The sequence below is a fragment of the Staurois parvus genome, unplaced genomic scaffold (genome assembly GCF_062004578.1).
Source record: "Staurois parvus isolate SC_StPar_1 unplaced genomic scaffold, SC_StPar_1.0 ptg001284l, whole genome shotgun sequence".
NCBI lineage: Eukaryota > Metazoa > Chordata > Amphibia > Anura > Ranidae > Staurois > Staurois parvus.
Genome location: NW_028319080.1, coordinates 71,977 through 93,236, shown reverse-complemented (window position 1 = coordinate 93,236; position 21,260 = coordinate 71,977). Strand labels below are relative to the sequence as shown.

The 21,260-nt window shown below is 43.0% G+C and overlaps 1 protein-coding gene across 2 annotated transcripts in view; it reads right to left on the bottom strand.

Annotated features, from left to right (window-relative positions):
- LOC149437505 (class I histocompatibility antigen, F10 alpha chain-like) overlaps positions 1-21,028 on the bottom strand; it is a 36,593-nt gene extending 15,565 nt beyond the window's left edge. The window contains exons 1-3 of one of the 2 annotated variants that reach the window (XM_089660839.1): positions 15,354-21,028; positions 6,445-6,705; positions 1,167-1,445 (exon numbers count right to left, since the gene is read on the bottom strand). In XM_089660839.1, coding sequence (XP_089516965.1) covers positions 1,167-1,445; positions 6,445-6,705; positions 15,354-15,402 — 589 coding nt within the window. In that variant the 5' untranslated portion in view covers positions 15,403-21,028. The remainder of the gene's footprint in view (positions 1-1,166; positions 1,446-6,444; positions 6,706-15,353) is intronic. The other variant, XM_089660838.1, reaches the window with a different exon arrangement.
- Positions 21,029-21,260: the final 232 nt, after the last annotated feature.

Here is a 21,260-nt window from a genome sequence, read left to right as displayed (position 1 = left end):
CCCAGTAATGGTGCGAAATTCAAACGACAATTCTTAGAAAAGATTTTCGAAAGAAAATTCTTTCGGAATTTGACCCGTGTATGGCCGGCTTTAGGCTGGCCATACATTATACAATTTTGAGAATTTTGCTTTAGATTGACCAAAAACATAATGAGGTTAAACCTAAAAACATTTTCAATTGTATCCAACCAGGCAGGCCCTTGCACTACACAGTTGAAGGTAAATCTAAAGGAAATTAGGCAGAAATTTGTTAGAAAATGGTATAGTGTATGGCCAGCCTTATGCAGGCCATAGATGGGAAGAAAACCGGCCGATTTTATCTTTAAAAAAATGAAAAATCGGTCGTTCAAGCGACCAACGTTACCGGGAATGGTAAAAAAAAAACCCGGCCGATTTTCATCCCGTCTACAGCCGGCAAAAAGCGTCCCTGCAGAGAGCTCCGCTATTTCTTTGACATTTATAGCGGTTGCAACAATGTATCTATTTGTATCCATTTAGGATACAGATGTTTTTATTCGGAAACAAATAGATACAATGTTGCAACCGCTATAAATGTCAAAGAAATAGCGGTGCTCTCTGCAGGGACACTTTTTGCCGGACTGGAATTCTTCTTCTTCATCCTCTTCTTCATCTTCATCCTCTTCTTCATCCTCTTCTTCATCTTCTTCTCTTTATCCTCTTCTTCATCCTCTTCTTCATCCTCTTCTTCTTCATCCTCTTCTTCTTCCTCTTCTTCTTCTTCTTCATCCTCTTCTTCTTCTTTTTGTCTTCCTCTTGCAGGTCACTGCTCATGCGCAGATTTTTTTATCGGTAAAAAGATCAGCCAATTTGCCCATAATTGCCGCGAAAATCGGCCGATCTTTTTCCAACTTTACCGCTGAAAAAAAAATATCGCCCAAAATACCGAAAAACGGCCGACCTATTAACCCACTAACGATCCGAAAATCAGCCGATTTTATTTTTAGCCGAAAAATCGGCCGATTTTCAACCCATCTATGGCCTGCATTAGTGTCCTAGTAAAAAGGACAAAGAAATATTAAAGCTTCCCAGTGGGGCCGCATACAGCAATAAACATTTAGCAGCCTGCTCTATCCAGAACTAAAAGCATTTATTCTACAAGTGGCAATACTTTGATATGACATCTATTATGTATGTAATGCAGTCACCTGAGCTTTTCATATAAAGTCTCCCAAGTCTGAGGAACGTCTTCAGAGTCTCAATACATTCATTCTCCAGGTATTTCTTGTTCTTGTTTCCTTGACTCTCCTCCGGACTGTTCCATCTCTGTGTAGTGATCTCAGCTTCATACCTGGCCGGGATCCAGATCCCTCTCTGTGTGTCCAGATACATGAAATATCTGCCATCATATCCGATCTGTTCATACCCCAAGACAGTGCCGTCATCACTCAGCATGCAGCCGTGCATTGACTGGAGGATGTGGATCCCTGTGTACAGCATGGAACATGTTACGTCTTGTATGTTTTCTGTGTAAGAGGTTATGATAGGTTTAGCAGGCTGAATAATGGGTCCCAGTTACAAGGTGTGCCTAAAGTCATTCCATCCCAATCTAATACTTCAGTTAAGGCCGGAAGGAAGACCACCAAATCACCCATTTTATTTCTGTCTTTCTGGTCATCTGGGTGCTGCATCTCCCCAACTCTACTTCTCCTTTGTGGACTCCCAATACTCCAGCCACATTCTTCACACCAGAAAAGGGAAGTCAAAAACAGCAGTGTGAGCTTCTTATAATATGAATAAAAATATATTAACCAGAGGATTTCCCCCCCTTCCTGACCAGGCCATTTTGGCGATACGGCACTGCGCTACTTTAACCGTCAATTGTGCGGTCATGCAACGCTGCGCGCAAATTAAATTTACTTCCTTTTTTCCCCATGTATAGAACTTTTTTTTTTACGGTGGTATGTCTGTTTTTTATTTTTTGCGCTATAAACAAAAAAATGGGCCAAAATGTATTCTGCTCCATGTCTTTGCTAAAAAAAAAAATCCCAATATGTGTAAATTAATTGGTGAAAGTTATAGCGTTTACAAATGGCTGTATATATACACCGGAATTTTTATTTTCCTTTTTACTAGTAATGGTGACAATCAGCAACTTTTAGTGGGATTGAGGCGGGCATTTTGACACTGGGGGAAACTGACTTGGTGTCACTGTCCCCAGTGACACCAATACAGTGATCAGTGCTAATAAAAAGCACTGACACTGTACTAATGGCATTGAGCAGAAAGGGGTTAACATGTGGGGTGACCAAAGGGTTAACTGTGTGCTGTTGTACTGTGGGCTGTGTGCAGGGGCGGACTGACAACTCATGGGGCCCCCGGGCAATAGGGGATTATGGGGCCCCTGTGTCCTTGCCCAAACTCAAAAAAGCCTATAAAAAAGGTACCAGGGGCATCTCATCGGGCCTACAAAAAAGGAGGGTTGTGAAAAGAGATTCACAGGAAAGCGGCTACATAATGAACAGAACGTGACACTTAGGAAATAATTTCCAAAAATTATGCTTTATTACACATATATAAATATGACATATGGGCATTTGCCCTGGTTTACCATCACCTCAGTATGAGACAATACACACAGACCTAAAACCATTAAAAATGACACCAAAACCGGTCTAAATGTATGTGCAACAGGGAAAATGGCTACATGAGTCTAGTGTCCCTGTAGCACAAACACACAGGTGAACACTTCCCTAGGGAGGTGTATCCAAAAATTATGCCATGGGCATACCATAATAGAGGATGTAAGGGATTAAGCAATAGCCATAATGGCAAATCCCTATCAAGAAATCCAAAAATTATGCTATAAATGTGTATCACATGTATGCAATAGAGCAAGCACAATATGCGTCAAAAAGGAGAGTAGCAGGCCTCAGGCCTGTATGAAGGAAGACATAAATGTCAAATATTTTACACAATACATTTCTGTGCCGGCACAAGTGGTTGGGGCCCATTCATCTGTAATAAAGATAGCTGTTTCCTAGAGCTCTTAGATGGGAATATACCCCATTTATTTCCAGGATGGAGGAAAAGATGCACACAGCAGCACTCTGCTTGAAATGGTTTCTTCACCACTACATGTGGACTATACACCACTTTTGTAGGAAAAAACAAGACACATCCCAAAGATTCTTCTGCCTGTTGAAATATATATGGTGGTATATCTTGTTTCCTATACAAGGCACCATGATGTCCCCATCCTGTAGTGAAACAAACTGACGAAGCTGAGTGAGATACGCCCATCGGCGAAACGCGTTGACGTCATACGTCAGATACGTCACTTCCGGTCATGCGCACTAGGTGGAACGCACGCTGACCCATAAGGAGGAAGCCATCTTCACAAGCCATGAGGCAAGCCTAAGCAGCACAAGCGCCGAGAAGGGGCTGGAACCCGCGGTATATCGGCGGATGTCAGCGGTGGTTCCTTGGCCGCCTTGGCCCTGTATGGCAGTACCTATGAAGGACTTCTCTTTCATTCCTGTTATCCATAGCACAGGTGGTGAGTGGATCGTTACAGGACATTAGATATATGGTCCTCTGTGATCTATATGACCTATATATCTTCCATAGAGTGTCAGCTCTGTCAGTGACTTCCCACATATTGTTTGTTTCACTACAGGATGGGGACATCATGGTGCCTTGTATAGGAAACAAGATATACCACCATATATATTTCAACAGGCAGAAGAATCTTTGGGATGTGTCTTGTTTTTTCCTACAAAAGTGGTGTATAGTCCACATGTAGTGGTGAAGAAACCATTTCAAGCAGAGTGCTGCTGTGTGCATCTTTTCCTCCATCCTGGAAATAAATGGGGTATATTCCCATCTAAGAGCTCTAGGAAACAGCTATCTTTATTACAGATGAATGGGCCCCAACCACTTGTGCCGGCACAGAAATGTATTGTGTAAAATATTTGACATTTATGTCTTCCTTCATACAGGCCTGAGGCCTGCTACTCTCCTTTTTGACGCATATTGTGCTTGCTCTATTGCATACATGTGATACACATTTATAGCATAATTTTTGGATTTCTTGATAGGGATTTGCCATTATGGCTATTGCTTAATCCCTTACATCCTCTATTATGGTATGCCCATGGCATAATTTTTGGATACACCACCCTAGGGAAGTGTTCACCTGTGTGTTTGTGCTACAGGGACACTAGACTCATGTAGCCATTTTCCCTGTTGCACATACATTTAGACCGGTTTTGGTGTCATTTTTAATGGTTTTAGGTCTGTGTGTATTGTCTCATACTGAGGTGATGGTAAACCAGGGCGAATGCCCATATGTCATATTTATATATGTGTAATAAAGCATAATTTTTGGAAATTATTTCCTAAGTGTCACGTTCTGTTCATTATGTAGCCGCTTTCCTGTGAATCTCTTTTCACAACCCTCCTTTTTTGTATGCCTCTTTTGGCTATTGAATGGAGACCATACATTGGGTGACACGTTAATTTATCTAACAACCTCTTAAATAACTATCTTAGTGCATCTCATCGGGCCCCCTACTGACCCCGGGCCCTCAGGGGGTGCCCGAGTTTTCCAAATGGTCAGTCCGCCCCTGGCTGTGTGCATGCTTTCCACTATAAGCACACTGCTTTGTATGGCTCTGCTATGCAGAACCATACAAAACAGTGTGCACAAGCTGATAGGGGAGAGATCTGTGTTGTTTATACACAGGTCTCTCCCCCGTTGGTAACACTTGGCGATCACAGGGGAGCGGCGAGGAATCACCGGCCGGGACCTGGTGAATGACAGCCAAGGCCACAAACGGCGGCATGGGTAGGGTGCGCACGCGTCCCCTACCTGAAACTGCAAAATCACGTATATATATGGGGTTTTGTGCACCCGTGCTGCCCTGTAACAGTATTTCTGCTATAGAGCGATGCAGAAGTGGTTAAAGCAGAACTAAACCTATAGTTTAAATCAGCTAAATACATGTCAAGTGCCTCAAAACAAAAAGGTGTTCAAAGTCTTACCTGGATTTCATTAGAAAGCAGCCACAGCCTTGGTAGAAAAGCCTGTCGCCTTGCCAGATGCCATAGAGTGGAACCCTTGCCCTTGGTGTGGAAGCAGTGGTGTCTTTGAAGAGGTCTGACACACGTCCTGCTAAGTCAGATGAGTCCCCTTCAATCAGCAGGAGGCATGAGATTTGCTGATTGGAGAGCTCTAGCTCTTATTCAACCACGTTGGACCTCTGCTGAGAGACCACTGCTTCCACACAGAGACCAATGGTCCCACATTGCTGACAGGGGACAGGATTTTCTACTAAATATGAGCCTGCATTCCAAAGAAAGCAAATTGTAGATGTAGCACCCTTCTAGTTAGACTGCTGGGAACATTTAGTTTTTGGCTCTTTCTGTAATCAGAGGAGCAGTGATGGTTTAGTCTGGTTTGTTCAGGGCTGCACAGATTAGGAGTTTGATTGCTTCCCTCTGCCTCTAGAAGAATATTCTAGAGCAGTGGTTCTCAACCTGTGGGTCGCGACCCCTTTGGGGGTCGAACGACCCTTTCACAGGGGTCGCCTAAGACCATCGGAAAACACATATTTCTGATGTGTAAAGAGCAGCTACTGTGTAGAAAGCAGCTGCTGTGTTGAAAGCAGCTACTCTGTTAAAAGCAGCTACTGTGCTGAAAGCAGCAGTGTTGGAGGTAAAACGACACTTCATGAATTATAATTAATGGGTAAACAATTTTATGGCTGGGGGTCACCACAACATGAGGAACTGTATTAAAGGGTCACGGCATTAGGAAGCTTGAGAACCACTGTTCTAGAGTTTAGGGAGGTAGAATTCAACTGACCAGCATAAATGTTGAGTGGAGCCTAGCCAATCCCTGGGGAGGTGTGCCCAGATGGTGGCTGGGATGCTGTTAAATTGTCTGGAACCCTAGAGCGATGGCCCTCTTCCCCTGTTTTGGAATGGAGCTTCAGAGGGCTGTTTGCCCCGGGGGCTTCTCTGGACTGGTTGCTGGACTACAAGGAACTGAACCTATGGACTCATCCTGCCTCAGGACTTGTGAGTAGAGCTTTTATTTGTGCTACAAGCTAACTTCATGGTCCCCAGCTGTGAAGCTATAGACCAGGGATGTCAAACTGGCAGCCCTCCAGTTACAAAACTACAAGTCCCATCATGCTTCTGCCTTTGGGAGTCATTCTTATAACTGTCGATCTTGTCAATGCCTCATGGGACTTGTAGTTTAGCAACAGCTGGAGAGCCACCAGTGTGACACTTGTGCTATAGACTGTTCCAGTCTACCACTGCTTGCCTAGCTCCCTTGCTTCAGCTTCTAGAAGAATTTGCTCTTGCTCATAGGAAGTAAATAAAAAAACAAGACAAAGGAGACCCGCGTTATACCATATTGGGTTTTGAAATACTACATCGTTGGCCTTCAAAAGTGAAAATAAAGTCATAGGTAACCTTCGGTCTGGTTGAATCTGCTCATTGCTATCTGCACATTTTGCTTGAAGATAGGCTCCTGTTTTTGATTCAGAGTTGTGCCTCTGTCCCAATATTCAGGTTCCAGATTCTTCATCCAGTCAACTTTGGGAAGATACTGACGGGTGTCACTGTTATAATTCTCTATCTCTAGGTCATCCAAGTATCCAACCACAGAGTAAACAGGCAGTCCGGATCCCGGAGCAGAGACTCCAGTGATATAATACTTGAGTGAGTGACTTTCTGAGGGATAAAGAGAAGACATTTTATGATGTGAGATAGAAGGCTATAAAATATGAAAATATTAAAAACTACAATTTCTTTGTTCACAAATATGGAGAGAAGTTAATGCTATTTAGGCTCTATGCACACTGGCTTAATAAAGCTCCCAGTGGAGTTTAGTGTTTTGCCTGTAGAAGCAACTCATGTTATCCTATGTGTCCATGCACATTAGGTAGTCTTGAGGCATTTTTTGAGCCCAGAGTTTAGAGGGAGAAAAAAAATCTTCTATTTTGTGTTTCTGAGAGCGTTTTTCTGGCAGAATGTTTACATAGGCAAAGCTGTGTTCTGTCATTCTCCTCGCAGATCAGTGGGTGCCGGCGCTCATCCATTGGCTGGCACCTGTTGATCGGCTTCTGTGACAAATCACAGCAGAAGCAGCATGTCGGGGGTAAGCGTGCGCCCCTCCCTCCACACTAGGAAGTGCAAAATCAGGTTTCCATATGTGATTTTGCACAGAATGGCTCCCCTCTAGCAGTAAATCTGCTATAGGGCAGTCCTAAACTGGTTATTTATAGCTTTATTATCTTTGGCCGTGAGCAACATAGGTTTTATTTTTAGTCTTTTAAGCTTATTGCTTATGGGAATATATTTTGCAGTGTGTTTGCATACGGTAGTTTTGAAGAATTCCCATTTCTGTTCAGTGTTCATCGATGCCGATATTTCCTCGCAGTCTAAGTCTTGGAGAGCAGCTCTCAGCCTTGAAAATTTTGCTCTCTTAATGTTGAGAGTTTTTATCTTCCCATATGTGCTTGCTGTTTACAGCTAACAATGAATGAAATAATTGTATGGTCACTGCTACTCAGATGTTCTTTTATATGAACATCTTTATATTAGTAATAAGCTCTGCATTGTTTGAGATCACCAGGTCCAGCAGAGCATCATTCCTAGCTGGGGCCTCTATGAACTGTACCATAAAATTGTCCTGTAGTAGGTTTATACATTTTTGCCCTTTAACTGTTCCTGCAGTGCCATTACTCCAGTCAATTTCCGGGTAGTTAAATCCCCCATTATCATCACTGTCCCAGCCCTTGCAGCCCTTTCTATCTGTGCAAGGAGCTGAGTCTCCACCTCATTAACACTGGGAGGCCTATAACAAACTCCAGTGATTACCTTACGCACCCCCATGTGCAGTTCCATCCATAATGCTTCAGCCTCATCACACTCTCCATCTACTAGGTCCTCTTTCACACTCGCTCTGAGATCACTTTTCACATAGAGACAGACACCACCACTTTTCCTATTTACTCGGTCTCTCAGAAAGAGAACATAGCCAGGAATATTAATGGCTCAGTCATGTGAAGAATGAAGCCACGATTCAGCAATACCAATTAAATCATAGTTCTCTTCATGCACCAACCTTTCAACTCACCTATGTTGCTTGGCAGACTTCTGGCATTGGTGAACGAACACTTTAATTCATGGTCACATTTTGAATGCAAATTTTCCTTTTTTTTATTTTAGTACAAATGGTACCAATTCCAATGGTTGTTTGTAACATGGGAACCTTCTTATCACCTTCCATAGCCCTCCACCCATCTTTCCCCATTCCACCCACCAATAAATACTGACCCCTGTCTGATCTGTCTACCCCATTATAATCTAATTCTCCCTCCCCCCTCGATCCTAGTTTAAATACTCCTCCAGCCTCCCCATAAACCTCTCCCCCAGCACAGCAGACCCCCTTCCATTTAGGTGCAAACCATCTCTAGCATATAGGTTGCACCCCAATGAAAGGTCAACCCAGTGCTCTAGAAACCCAAATCCTTCCCTCTTACACCAGGTCTTCAGCCATGCATTGAGTTCTCTAATCTCCCCGTCTTTCCTGAGTTGCGCATGGCACAGGTAATATTTCAGAGAATATCACCTTGGAGGTCATTCCCTTCAACTTGCAGCCTAGTTCTTTAAATTGATTCTTAAGGAGCCTCCACCTTCCATGTATTCTGTCATTGGTTCCAACATGGACCAAGACAGCTGGGTCATGCCCACCCCACCCAGTAATTTATCAATCCGGTCCACCACATGCCGAAACCTGACATCAGGGAGACAGCAAACCATTCGGTTGAGGCAATCCTGGCAACAAATTATTCTATCAGTCCTTCTGATTATAGAATCCCCTACTACCTCCGGCTGTCTAGGCCTTCCAGCACTACCCTCACCACCCCTCCCAGATGGTCTGCCCTCCCGGCTGTCAGGGAGAGCAGTGACATCCAGGGCTGCCACCCCTGAACTTGCCACCCCCACATCTTCACCCAACTTGGCAAATTTGTTTGGGTGCTGAAACCCAGGGCCGGCCTTCCTTTTCTGTGAGCCCCTACCACTCCCTCTCGTTACAGGAACCCATCTTCCTACCTGATAATCCTGATTAGCTCCTGCGCCCTCCACATCAATCCCATAACTACCTGCTCAGTAAGCAGAAGACCCCTTTCAAGGTTGTCGGTTCTGCCCAGTGTTGCAGCTTGCTCCTCCAGATCTCTAATGTGACCGAGCAAAAGGAGGATGAGCATGCTCAGAATGAGTTCTACAGAAAGTTATATAGTACCTGGAGCACCTGTGAACAATTACCCCCTCTGCTTAATTAGCAGACCATTGTGGTGTGGTAAAAAACACCTGTTTTTCCTTGGTTCTTGACAATCCTAAGCTTTCCCACTTCACCCCTTCCTGAGGCCTTCGCCCACTGCTGTGGGAAAGCTTAGGATTGTCAAGAACCAAGGAAAAACAGAGGAGTCTTTTACACTCAATGAAGAGCAGGCCAGCCTTCAGGATATAGGAATCAAACCAGCGCCATCCTTTGTTACTGCGCCAAGGGAGCATCCTTTTCAGTTACAGAGTGTAGGGGGGGGGGGGGGGGGGGCAGACACTGACAGTATTTACTGAGAGCTTAACAGAGCCACCAGGGAAGGTAGTTGAGAGGTGCTTCATCTTATCGGATGATCCAAAGGGAACCCCAGATGGACAGAGGTGCCCAGAGATGTTAGACAAGTCCATAAGAGGATTCCATTTGAGACCTTGAGATGTGAAGAAGTCTTCTATATGCATATTGGAATTATGCATCTGGTAAGTTTATAATTCGAATATTTGATCACCGGAAGACACACGAAGGATCACTATATCATACATTTAATACATAGACTTTGGCACTTTTTTCTGACACTAACCAGTCACCCATATATGCACTTTTATTACTGTTGTCTTGTTTATCTGATATCATTTATTAAATAGGTTTATGCTCATATTTATCTTTTTGAATATATTATTTCGGCACTATTTGCTTTTAGCGCTGCGCCTTTTTGATCTATTTGTGGACATCTGACCATCACACAACGGCTGGGTTCCCACACTTTTCTTTTGTGCGTTTTGGGGGGTTTCTGCTTGTTGCACACAGTGCAGCTCTTCTACTTGAATGGTGTGACAAGTTCCCCAAAGAAGCTCCAAATCTGTTGTTGGAGCAGAGTGGGATGCGTTTTCTTCACTGCACATTTTGCTGCATTTGTAGAATGATCAGCAATTTACAGATGTGAACAGGACCTCAAGCTAGACATACACTGATTGAGATGTGTCCAGTTCAGCAGGGACCAGACCAATGTCGATCGGTTTGTAGGCATCCTAAGCAGAATTCAAACATTCGATCAACCTCTGTCAAAGGGACCTGCTTGAAATCTTTTCATTGATCAGTGGCTGCCTCAGTGGTCCTTTTGTCAGAATACAATGCTCAGGCATGGGGGTTTCCTCCATCTCATTTGTGTGAATGGAGGAAACTGCCAGTTGTTTTTCACTCAGCCCACTAGCTGAACAAAACACTATCAATCTACAGTCAGGTCCATAAATATTGAGACATGGACACAATTCTAAAATTTTTGGCTCTATACACCACCACAATGGATTTGAAATGAAACGAACAAGATGTGCTTTAACTGCAGACTGTCAGCTTTAATTTGAGGGTATTTACATCCAAATCAGGTGAACGGTGTAGGAATTACAATAGTTTGCATATGTGCCTCCCACTTGTTAAGGGACCAAAAGTAATGGGACAATTGGCTTCTCAGCTGTTCCATGACCAGGTGTGTGTTATTCCCTCATTATCCCAATTACAATGAGCACATAAAAGGTCCAGAGTTCATTTCAAGTGTGCTATTTGCATTTGAAATCTGTTGCTGTCAACTCTCAAGATGAGATCCAAAGAGCTGTCACTATCAGTGAAGCAAGCCATCATTAGGTTGAAAAAACAAAACAAACCCATCAGAGAGATAGCAAAAACATTAGGCGTGGCCAAAACAACTGTTTGGAACATTCTTAAAAAGAAGGAATGCACCGGTGAGCTCAGCAACACCAAAAGACCCGGAAGCCCACGGAAAACAACTGTGGTGGATGACTGAAGAATTCTTTCCCTGATGAAGAAAACACCCTTCACAACAGTTGGCCAGATCAAGAACACTCTCCAGGAGGAAGGTGTATGTGTGTCAAAGTCAACAATCAAGAGAAGACTTCACCAGAGTGAATACAGAGGGTTCACCACAAGATAGAAACCATTGGTGAGCCTCAAAAACAGGAAGGCCAGATTAGAGTTTGCCAAAGGACATCTAAAAAAGCCTTCACAGTTCTGGAACAACATCCTATGGACAGATGAGACCGAAATCAACTTGTACCAGAGTGATGGGAAGAGAAGAGTATGGAGAAGGAAAGGAACTGCTCATGATCCTAAGCATACCACCTCATCAGTGAAGCATGGTGGTGGTAGTGTCATGGCGTGGGCATGTATGGCTGCCAATGGAACTGGTTCTCTTGTATTTATTGATGATGTGACTGCTGAAAAAAGCAGCAGGATGAATACTGAAGTGTTTCGGGAATATTATCTGCTCATATTCAGCCAAATGCTTCACAACTCATTGGATGCCGCTTCACAGTGCAGATGGACAATGACCCAAAGCATACTGCAAAAGCAACCAAAGAGTTTTTTAAGGGAAAGAAGTGGAATGTTATGCAATGGCCAAGTCAATCACCTGACCTGAATCCGATTGAGCATGCATTTCACTTGCTGAAGACAAAACTGAAGGGAAAATGCCCCAAGAACAAGCAGGAACTGAAGACAGTTGCAGTAGAGGCCTGGCAGAGCATCACCAGGGATGAAACCCAGCGTCTGGTGATGTCTATGCGTTCCAGACTTCAGGCTGTAATTGACTGCAAAGGATTTGCAACCAAGTATTAAAAAGTGAAAGTTTGATTTATGATTATTATTCTATCAGTGAAAATGTGTTTTTATATAATTTATCCAAAAAATAAAATATAACTCGTGAATTTAATTCCTACATATATCATCCAATATTCATCTTAATCCCTCAATGTTTTTATGAAAATTGTTAAATAGTCCACTACTAAATAAAAGTCCAAAAAAAATATAAATCAATAAAAATCCACTCAAAAAATCAGGCCAATTCTTCCACCAAATCCACCTCAAAAAAAAGAAAATTCATATAGTGCATTACCTTTTAAAAAATAAAATTATCAGCTTCATATAAAGAGAAACCGTGAAAAAACGTGAAAAAAACGTGATTAGGCAGTGAAAATAAAGTGTATATAACACTCTTTAGTGCCACACCAAAACCAATTCAAACAGGTGTACACTTCTATTTGCTGTAAGGGTACCCTTACCAACCATCCACATAAAGTATGCCTATCACATTCCAGGGACTGCACAAACTAGACCTCATATATATCCTGTTGCCACGACACTCTCTGGGCTCCTCAGACACTCTGCTCTCAATGTCTCCAAAAAAACATATAGGACAACATAGTGTAATACCGCCAATCAAATTTGTAATCTGAATTTTTATTCCAAACTGCTCACATGGTAAAACTTTAAAAACCGCTTTAGGGAAATAGAAGGAATCTCACAGCCATCCAGGAAAACGTCCCAATGCGCTTACACGTTCTTTTCCCTTCTCCAAAATGGCCACTAGTCGACTTCCGGTTCCGGTATACGTCTTGACGTCACTTTCCCTTGACGCGTTTCGTCATCGACTTAATCATGATAAGTAATGCACTATATGAATTTCCTTTTTTTTGAGGTGGATTCGGTGGAAGAATTGGCCTGATTTTTTGAGTGGATTTTATTGATTTATATTATTTTTGGACTTTTATTTAGTAGTGGACTATTTAACAATTTTCATAAAAACATTGAGGGATTAAGATGAATATTGGATGATATATGTAGGAATTAAATTCACGAGTTATATTTTATTTTTCGGATAAATTATATAAAAACACATTTTCACTGATATAATTTTGTACACCTTTAGGGAAGGGTGTTGATTTGTGTTGTAGGGGAGTCACAGTAATTGGAGGTGATTATTATTCTGTCCCATTACTTTTGGTCCTTTAACAAGTGGGAGGCACGTATGCAAACTGTTGTAATTCCTACACCGTTCACCTGATTTGGATGTAAATACCCTCAAATTAAAGCTGACAGTCTGCAGTTAAAGCACATCTTGTTCATTTCAAATCCATTGTGGTGGTGTATAGAGCCAAAAATGTTAGAATTGTGTCGATGTCCCAATATTTATGGACCTGACTGTATGTCCAGTTTTACTATATCTGGATACCCCTCCAAACTAAGGAGTTGAGTGAAGGATGCTTGGTAGTGCTGCAGCATACAAAGACACTATAGACAATTGTCCACTTGTTTGGAGTTCTTTCCTTCATAAGGTGATTTTATAATGTTTGCAATATTATTATACAGGATTTATTATTATACAGGACAATATATATTATATACCAGATTTAAAGAATAATAATGATTTACACCTGTATAATTTAGTAACCATAATAGATTTTCTGTGACTCAAGAGCAGAATATTACATACAAAAGCTGTTAAGTCACCTTAGGCCCTAGAGGGAATATACACAAATTCCGTGTTGCTGGGCGGTGACCAATAATTATGTTGAATGTAAGACATTTAGCCCCACAACAACAAAAAAAAACATCCTAGATACAATTGGGCACTCCCTATCTTGTGACAACAGTTTGGGGGAGGTCCGTTTCTATCCCAGCATGACTTTTTTTATATTTGAAGGTTTTATGATGGTATTTAATAAAGATGTATATTAACTTTTAATTTACTGGTGCCGGTTAAGTCCCTTTCTATTGGGGGGTTTCTCCATATATCGCTTTCTATTCCAGCATGAATGTATTCCTGAACTCAGCGGCTAGACTCATCCACCTCACCAACCGCTCCACCTCTGCCACCCCCCTCTGCCCATCCCTCCACTGGCTCCCGATTGCCCAACGCATCAAATTTAAACTTCTAACCCTGACCTACAAAGCCATTCACAACACTGCCCCTGACTACCTCATAAACCTGATCCCCAAGTACCGCCCTACCCGTACCCTTCGCTCCTCACAGGACCTCCTTCTATCCTGCTCCCTGGTCTCCTCCTCCCACGCACGACTGCAAGACTTCTCCAGGTCCTCTCCCATCCTCTGGAACTCACTGCCCCAATCCATCAGACTGTCACCTTCCCTCCTCACATTCAGGCGCTCCCTCAAAACCCATCTCTTCAGGGAAGCCTACCCCACCCTCACCTAACGGCCATTCTCCCTCATTCCTCCCACCACTCCATTCCCCACAGCCACTTCCTCCTGTACCACTACCCCCTCCCTCCTAGATTGTAAGCCCGAAAGAGTAGGGCCCTCTTACCCCTCATGCGTTGTTTGGTATTGTTGTACTGTGCCATGTATTGTTCCCCCCTCTATTGTACAGCGCTGAGCAAATCCTTTGGCGCTATATAAACTCGATGTAATAATAATAATAATGCAAAACCAGCTCCATAAAGACAAGGTATGATTATGGAGGTTTGCTTTGGAGGAACTCAAGTGGTCTACATGGATCCCTGGCCTCATCCTTACTGAACACCAATGGAATGAACTGGAATATCAGTTGAAAGTCAGGTCTTCTTATCCAACATCAGTACCTGATCTTACAAATGTTCTTTTGGCTGAATGGGCACATATTCCCACAGACAAACTCCAAAATCTTGTGGAAATCCTTCCCTGAAGGGAGGAGACTGTTAGGCCCCTTTCACATTAGAGGTTTGATTGGGTCCAGATTTCTGTCTTTTAACAGGACCTGATTGGATTCTCCATTCTCCTCTATGGGGAGTCGGATGTAAATGGACCCGTGTCCTCTGGGTCCAATCCAATGCAGCAAAAACAGGAAGGAGATCTGTTCCCGTCTATGTGGACCGATCGGATCAGATGGTAGTTGGATGTAAACAGACAGCCGGTCTGTTTACATCTGACTGCCCATAGAGCAGAGCGGGCTGTGTCTGTGTCCGCTTTGCATAAGGAGGATAGACAAGGACCCGTCGTCCGGCCACTCCTATCAGCTCAGCAGGGGATCAACGGACGGATCCCCTGCTGAGAAAAAAAACAGATCCGGCCCGTGTGAAAGAGGCTTTTAAGTCTCAAACAGCAACCAACTCCATATTAAAGGCTAAAATTACAATGACATAAAATAACTAACAATGAGGTTCTATAACTTCTTCAGCTACGTGATCTGTCCTTATATTGTTCTTTTTACATTTTATTGAGTTGTTAAAACATTTGAGGCACTCACCAGAACATACAGCTGTCACTTCTAAAATTAGGAGTAGAATCATCTTCATCCTTCTGCAGGGAAGTTCCTGTGTGAACCTTACACAGCGTCCTCAGTGCTTTGAAATCCCCTAATTCCAGGAGGGTCTGATGTAGATATAAAAATCCAACCAAGGCAGGCCCAGCAATACAAGAAGAGCTGTAATTTCTGTGCTTAGCCAGCAATATAACTCATGAAGTGTAAAACAGCCCGATTTTGGAAGTTATTAAAAATGTAAAATAAACAGTCCCAGTTAATATTCCTAAATTTAAATGCATTGAGTTCTTCTTTTCCAAGATAAATAGTAGAATAATGTCCAAGAACAAATGTTCTTCTCTTTCTCAGTCCTGTCGTATGGCTCAAAAAAACGTCTTTAAAGCAGAAATAGGGAAATGTGTTTTATATTTCAGCACCATGGAACCCGTCTAACTGGAGAAGCAGGAATCAGCTTTACTCAGGGCAGTCATACAGTTCGGTTACTAATTACCTTCACACAGAAGGGAAATTCTCTGCTGTAGACTATGGACCAATAAATAAATAAATAAAAAGCAGGCCATCATCAGCTGCCAAGCAGGAAATATAAACACTAAGAAGTTTAGGAAAAAGGTGACAGTGACACTTTTTTCCATTAAAAAAAAAAATATCTTAGTATGAATTCACTAAAATTCAACACATACAAAATGCCATTGCTTTGTGTTATTTGTGCAACTGAAATAATTTTTAATTCCTTCCAATGCATTGATCTACTTTGGGAAGATTTATTTGACACATGAATTATTATTACGTACATAAACTTAGATCCTGCTTACTGTATATCACCGAACTTGTCATCAATCAGCCCCTTCATAGTAGACTACAATCCTTGCAGCTCTATTGACGCATCCAAGGGAATGTGTAACTTGTTTTGATGCAATGGGGGAGATGTACTAAAACTGGAGAGCACGGAAGTGGGTGCAGCTGCACATCGCAACCAATCAGCTTCCAGGTTTTGTCAGAGCCTAAGGCTGGGTTCACACTGATGCGGTGCAGCACATCGCATGTGATTCGCATTGGAACCGCATCGCATTCCTGTGCAAATCACATGTGAATTCTGTGCGGTGTGATTTGAATCGGGTAGAAGGGGCGTGTGCCCTACCCGCGCCACCATTGACGGCCTCAGCTGTCGATCACTGGGTCCCGGCTGGCACGCGGCGATCGCCGAGTATCACTAATGGGGGAGAGACCTGTATGTAAACAATACAGATCTCTCCCGTCAGCTCCTGCACATTGCTTTCTATGACTCTGCATTGCAGAGCTATACAAAGCAATGTGCTGACATAGTAAAGCGCACACACAACACACTGTAAAACAGCGCACAGTTAACCCTTTGATCACCCCTCATGTTAACCCCTTCCTGCCCAGTGTCATTAGTACAGTGTCAGTGCTTTTTATTAGCACTGATCACTGTATTAGTGTCACTGGGGATGTCAGTGGCAGTTAGTTCCCCCCCCAGTGTCAGAATGCCTGCCGCAGTCCCGCCATAAGTCACTGATTGCCGCCATTACTAGTATATATAAATAAAAAAAATTCCAGTATATATACGGCTATTTGTAGACTCTATGCCTTTCACGGAAACCAATTAATTTACACGTATTGGAATTTGTTTTTTTGCAAAAACATTTTGGCCTAAATTTATGACAAAATTAGATTTTTTAAATTTTCTTACTGGACATGTTTAATAGCAAAAAGTCAAAAATATTGTTTTTTTTTTCTCAAAAATATTGTTTTTTTTTTTCTCAAAAAAAACCTCAACTTCCCTAATACCATGGCAGACAAGTTCACTTGAAGACTCGCAGAGATTTCACACATCGGTCCTTCCACTGCCCCACTATAGGACCCTTCTCAGCACAGACTGACTATACTGGAATGTGATTGGTCGATAGAGATTACTGCATGGCGTCCTTTCTCTAAGTGGTGCCTTACTGAACAAACCCAGTGTAGTTATTTGTGCCACCAGGGACCCCATCCCACAAATCAGAAAAATATACAAACTTGTTTAGAAAAGATTTGACAGTGCAAATATGTAAAAAGGACATTTGCAATCATCTAAACATATCAATGTATTAATATACAATTTATCTTGATAACATTACAAATTTCTGCATAGATAACTACCAGATTCACAAAACAGTTTTTTTTTTGTTTTTTTTTGCAGGAAAGTAACGATGTTTACAAATAAAAACTGTCAAATTATTTTATAGAAATCTGTACTTGTAACTTGTTCATGCAGATTTGGCAATATATCTGTGAAGGGTGAAATGTATCCAGGTCATGGTATATCTAGCGGGGGTTAGCCTAGGTTCCCACTATGGATCACACAGGGAAGCACACTGCATTCTGTACAATTCACGTGATTCAGTGCAGTGCAAGCTGACCAGTTCATTTTGAATCCGCTCAAATGACACCGAAGTTCTGCACCAAGTCTGGAAATGCACTGCAACCAGATCACGTGGTCATGTTGTACCCTGCAATCTGGCGCAGGATACGCACTGCATTTGTGACCTGTGTTTGTGGTGTCATCAACATTGCACTAACCCCCCTGCAGATCACAAGGGCAGTGCAGGTAGAATGCGGTGTGGGGAACCCACATGGATGGCGGATTTCCTGCACCTCATTCTAGTGTGAACCGGGCCTTAGTCACATGTAACCAGACTTGTTCTGTAATGTTTACATTTTACAGCCATCCAAGCAGCGTCTCACATTGAGCAAAATGTAACTTAAAGAAGAATGATCACTTTTTTATACTAACGAGTTCCTGATGAGACAAAGTAAATGCAGCATTTTCCCATCTCCTTAGGTGTCCTGTAACACGAGCAGTGATGATGGGAAGGATGCCCCCCCTTGGCACACAGCTGCCCAACAACACCACTAGCAAGGAGACGGCTGCTTTCCCTACGACTGTCTCCAGATCCCAGCTCTTGTCTGAGGCAAGCACCAGCAATAACAATGCCGAGGGAAGGGAGGCGACACACATCACCTTCTGCATTCCTCTTGCCTGTGCTTGCCTTGGACATGTGCTGTTAGTGGGAGGCAGGTGCTTGCTATCAAAGCAGTCATCTCCTTGCTCGCTGTGTTGTGGGGCAGCCATGCACTAAGGGGGGGAGGGGCACCCTGTCTAACATCACGGCTAGTGTTCTGGGGCACCAAGGATGATGGGACACAGGACTACATGGACTCTGCCCTAACAGGAACTCCGTACTGTAAAAGATAGTGATAACTCTTCTTCATATGATGTGGAAACGGCAGCAAATTCAGCACTCCTGACCACCAAAGACATGCACCCCTCAGGGCTGTACACGTCACAGCCGCAATGTCAATGGTGACCCATGCAAAGGAATGGGGCTGTGCTGCACCTGCCCTGCAGCCGTGTGCGATGCATGTAGTTGCAGGGAAGTGATTAGCCATTTTCAGGGTTAAAACAGGCAGAGAGGAGGTGACATATCCCATCCCAGCCGCCTGTCACTGCTTTTCAGAGGAGCAGCAAGCGCTGCCACATGTCCGGTCAAGTCCTAATAAGGCCGCTCTGTAATGTATACATCATACCCTCCTATATCTATGTCTGCTCCTTAGAAGGTACATCTGCTTCAGGACAGGAGAAGGTTTGGGTAGACATGACAGTGAAATGATTCGGAGCTTCACAAATTATTTTTATTCCAAACCCAATAAATCCTCACAACATGTTCATGGTTTAGGCTCCGGATTGCTGTTGTCTAACGGGTGTCATCATAGAAGAGAAAACCTGCTGAACAATATGAGGGTTTAATATATTCAGGGCAGAAGGATGTTAGGCTGGGGGGGGGGATGGACGTCTTCATCCAATCACAATACATATAATGCTGACACATTTTTATATTTGGGGTCTCAAACACCCTGCTATCAGATATGATATAGACTGCATTCAGAGTTCAGGGCGAAGTGACAGGGTCTCTTTAAAGCTCACTCCCCCAACTCATTTACACTTCCCTTTGCAGTGATACCCCACTCTGTTGAAGCCCCCCCAAAAATACCTGGGTGTGGGACAGGATGTGACATCCTCCCAGAATGCAGTGCTTGGGGATGAGCGACCAGCCAGAACCCTGACAAGTGAGAGAGGAGGGTGACATAACTAGCAGTAGGTTGGGTGGCCTTTAAATAGACTGTTACTTTGTTCTGAGCGGGCAAAGTCAGATTCTCTATATAGGGATCCTTTTGGCAATCAAAGTGCTGAAACATGTAGCAGTTCATTAAAGTGACATGCCCTCACCAAGCCTGCTGCTGTATGGATTGCAGGATCAGTATACATTGAAAGTGGTTGTAAATCCTTACATATACCTAGTGAAGTGACTGGCCTCAGGGGATACACAGAGATGAAACAAGTCCTCCTACATAAGTTGTACCTGTTTATCTGCAGTCATCTCTACATCTATTCACAGTGTGGAATGTTTAAAGCTTGTCTGAGAGTTCAGAAAAAGGGGACAGGGAACAGAAACTACACACTGCAGAGCTCAATGACGAGAGCTCTGAGAGTTGAATGGAGGAAACGGACACCCCCCCCCCCTCCAGACAGCATATAGGTACAGAGCTGAGGCTATCAATCTGATGGAGCTCCCTCCCCATCACCATTTTTCTCTTGGTGTCAGGAAAACTTGTCATGATGACAGCAGAGGAAGGAGGCAGCAGACAGAAATGACACTTAATGCTCTTAATTGAGACAAGCACGCACTATAGAGGGATATGCTTTGTTCACATTTCATGTCTGAGGTTTACAACCACTTTAACTGTCCACCTTGTATTTTGCAATCTTTACCCCCAGCAAATCCCCCCATACAGTCACATACCGAGCATGATCATTTCCATCTCTCCAGCCCTGATTGTACATACTCCACTCCTGCACTCTCAAGGGTGGTGAACCCCACCCAAGTACCAGACCTGACCATACAGAATATTGGCCATGATCCTTTTATTTCCCAATATTTCCCATCAGGCATTGCCTGAACTCTCCCTGTCTGCAATGTTTATTCCACTAAAGTTTTGCTTTGTAATATAAATGCTTCTTTATCACATAAAAATGACTTAAAAAATAAACTGAGTATAAATATGGACACAGTAAAGGACAAACACAACCCCATTGCAAAAGAAATTATTGATAGCAAAATGCTTGTAGAATAGAAATCAGAGATCTTTAACAAAACCAACACCATACTGTATCAGCTGAACCCTTAAAGGGAACCTGTCATTATGAGCAGAAATCTAAAACATATTAAATGAAGGGTCTCTTTTCCAGTGAAAGGGGTGGGATCTGTTATATTCTGAGCTCCTCTGCATTCCTCTGACATTTCCCACCCATCCTCCATATTTTGTTTGTCACAGCTACATTGATGACTTTTTACCAGATCATCTGCATAGATTTTGCTCAATTGTTAGTGTCACAGATCTGGGTTCCAAAAGTGCAGCAATGAGGGAGGTCGGCTGACATGCAAGGTATCACCGTCCATCACACATCTCTAAAAACCAACCAATAGGCTGGAAGATTGCTGCAAGAACCTCAAGTTCTCCAGTCCAGACACGAGTGATAGCTGAACAAACACAAGCATGCTCTAATATCCCTCAGCTGACATCATGGGGTTTATTTACTAAAGCTGGAGAGTCCAAAATCAGACTCCCTTCTGCATAGAAACCAATCAGCTTCTAACCTCAGCTTGTTCAATGAAGCTTTGGCAATGAAACCTGGAAGCTGATTGGTTTCTATGCAGAAGGGAGTCTGATTTTGGACTCTCCAGCTTTAGTAAATAAACCCCCAGATGTCAGACACCAACCTGCTAGGAATAGTAACTGAGGGGAGGACCTTGCTTGTTGTGGGAAGGAATGAGA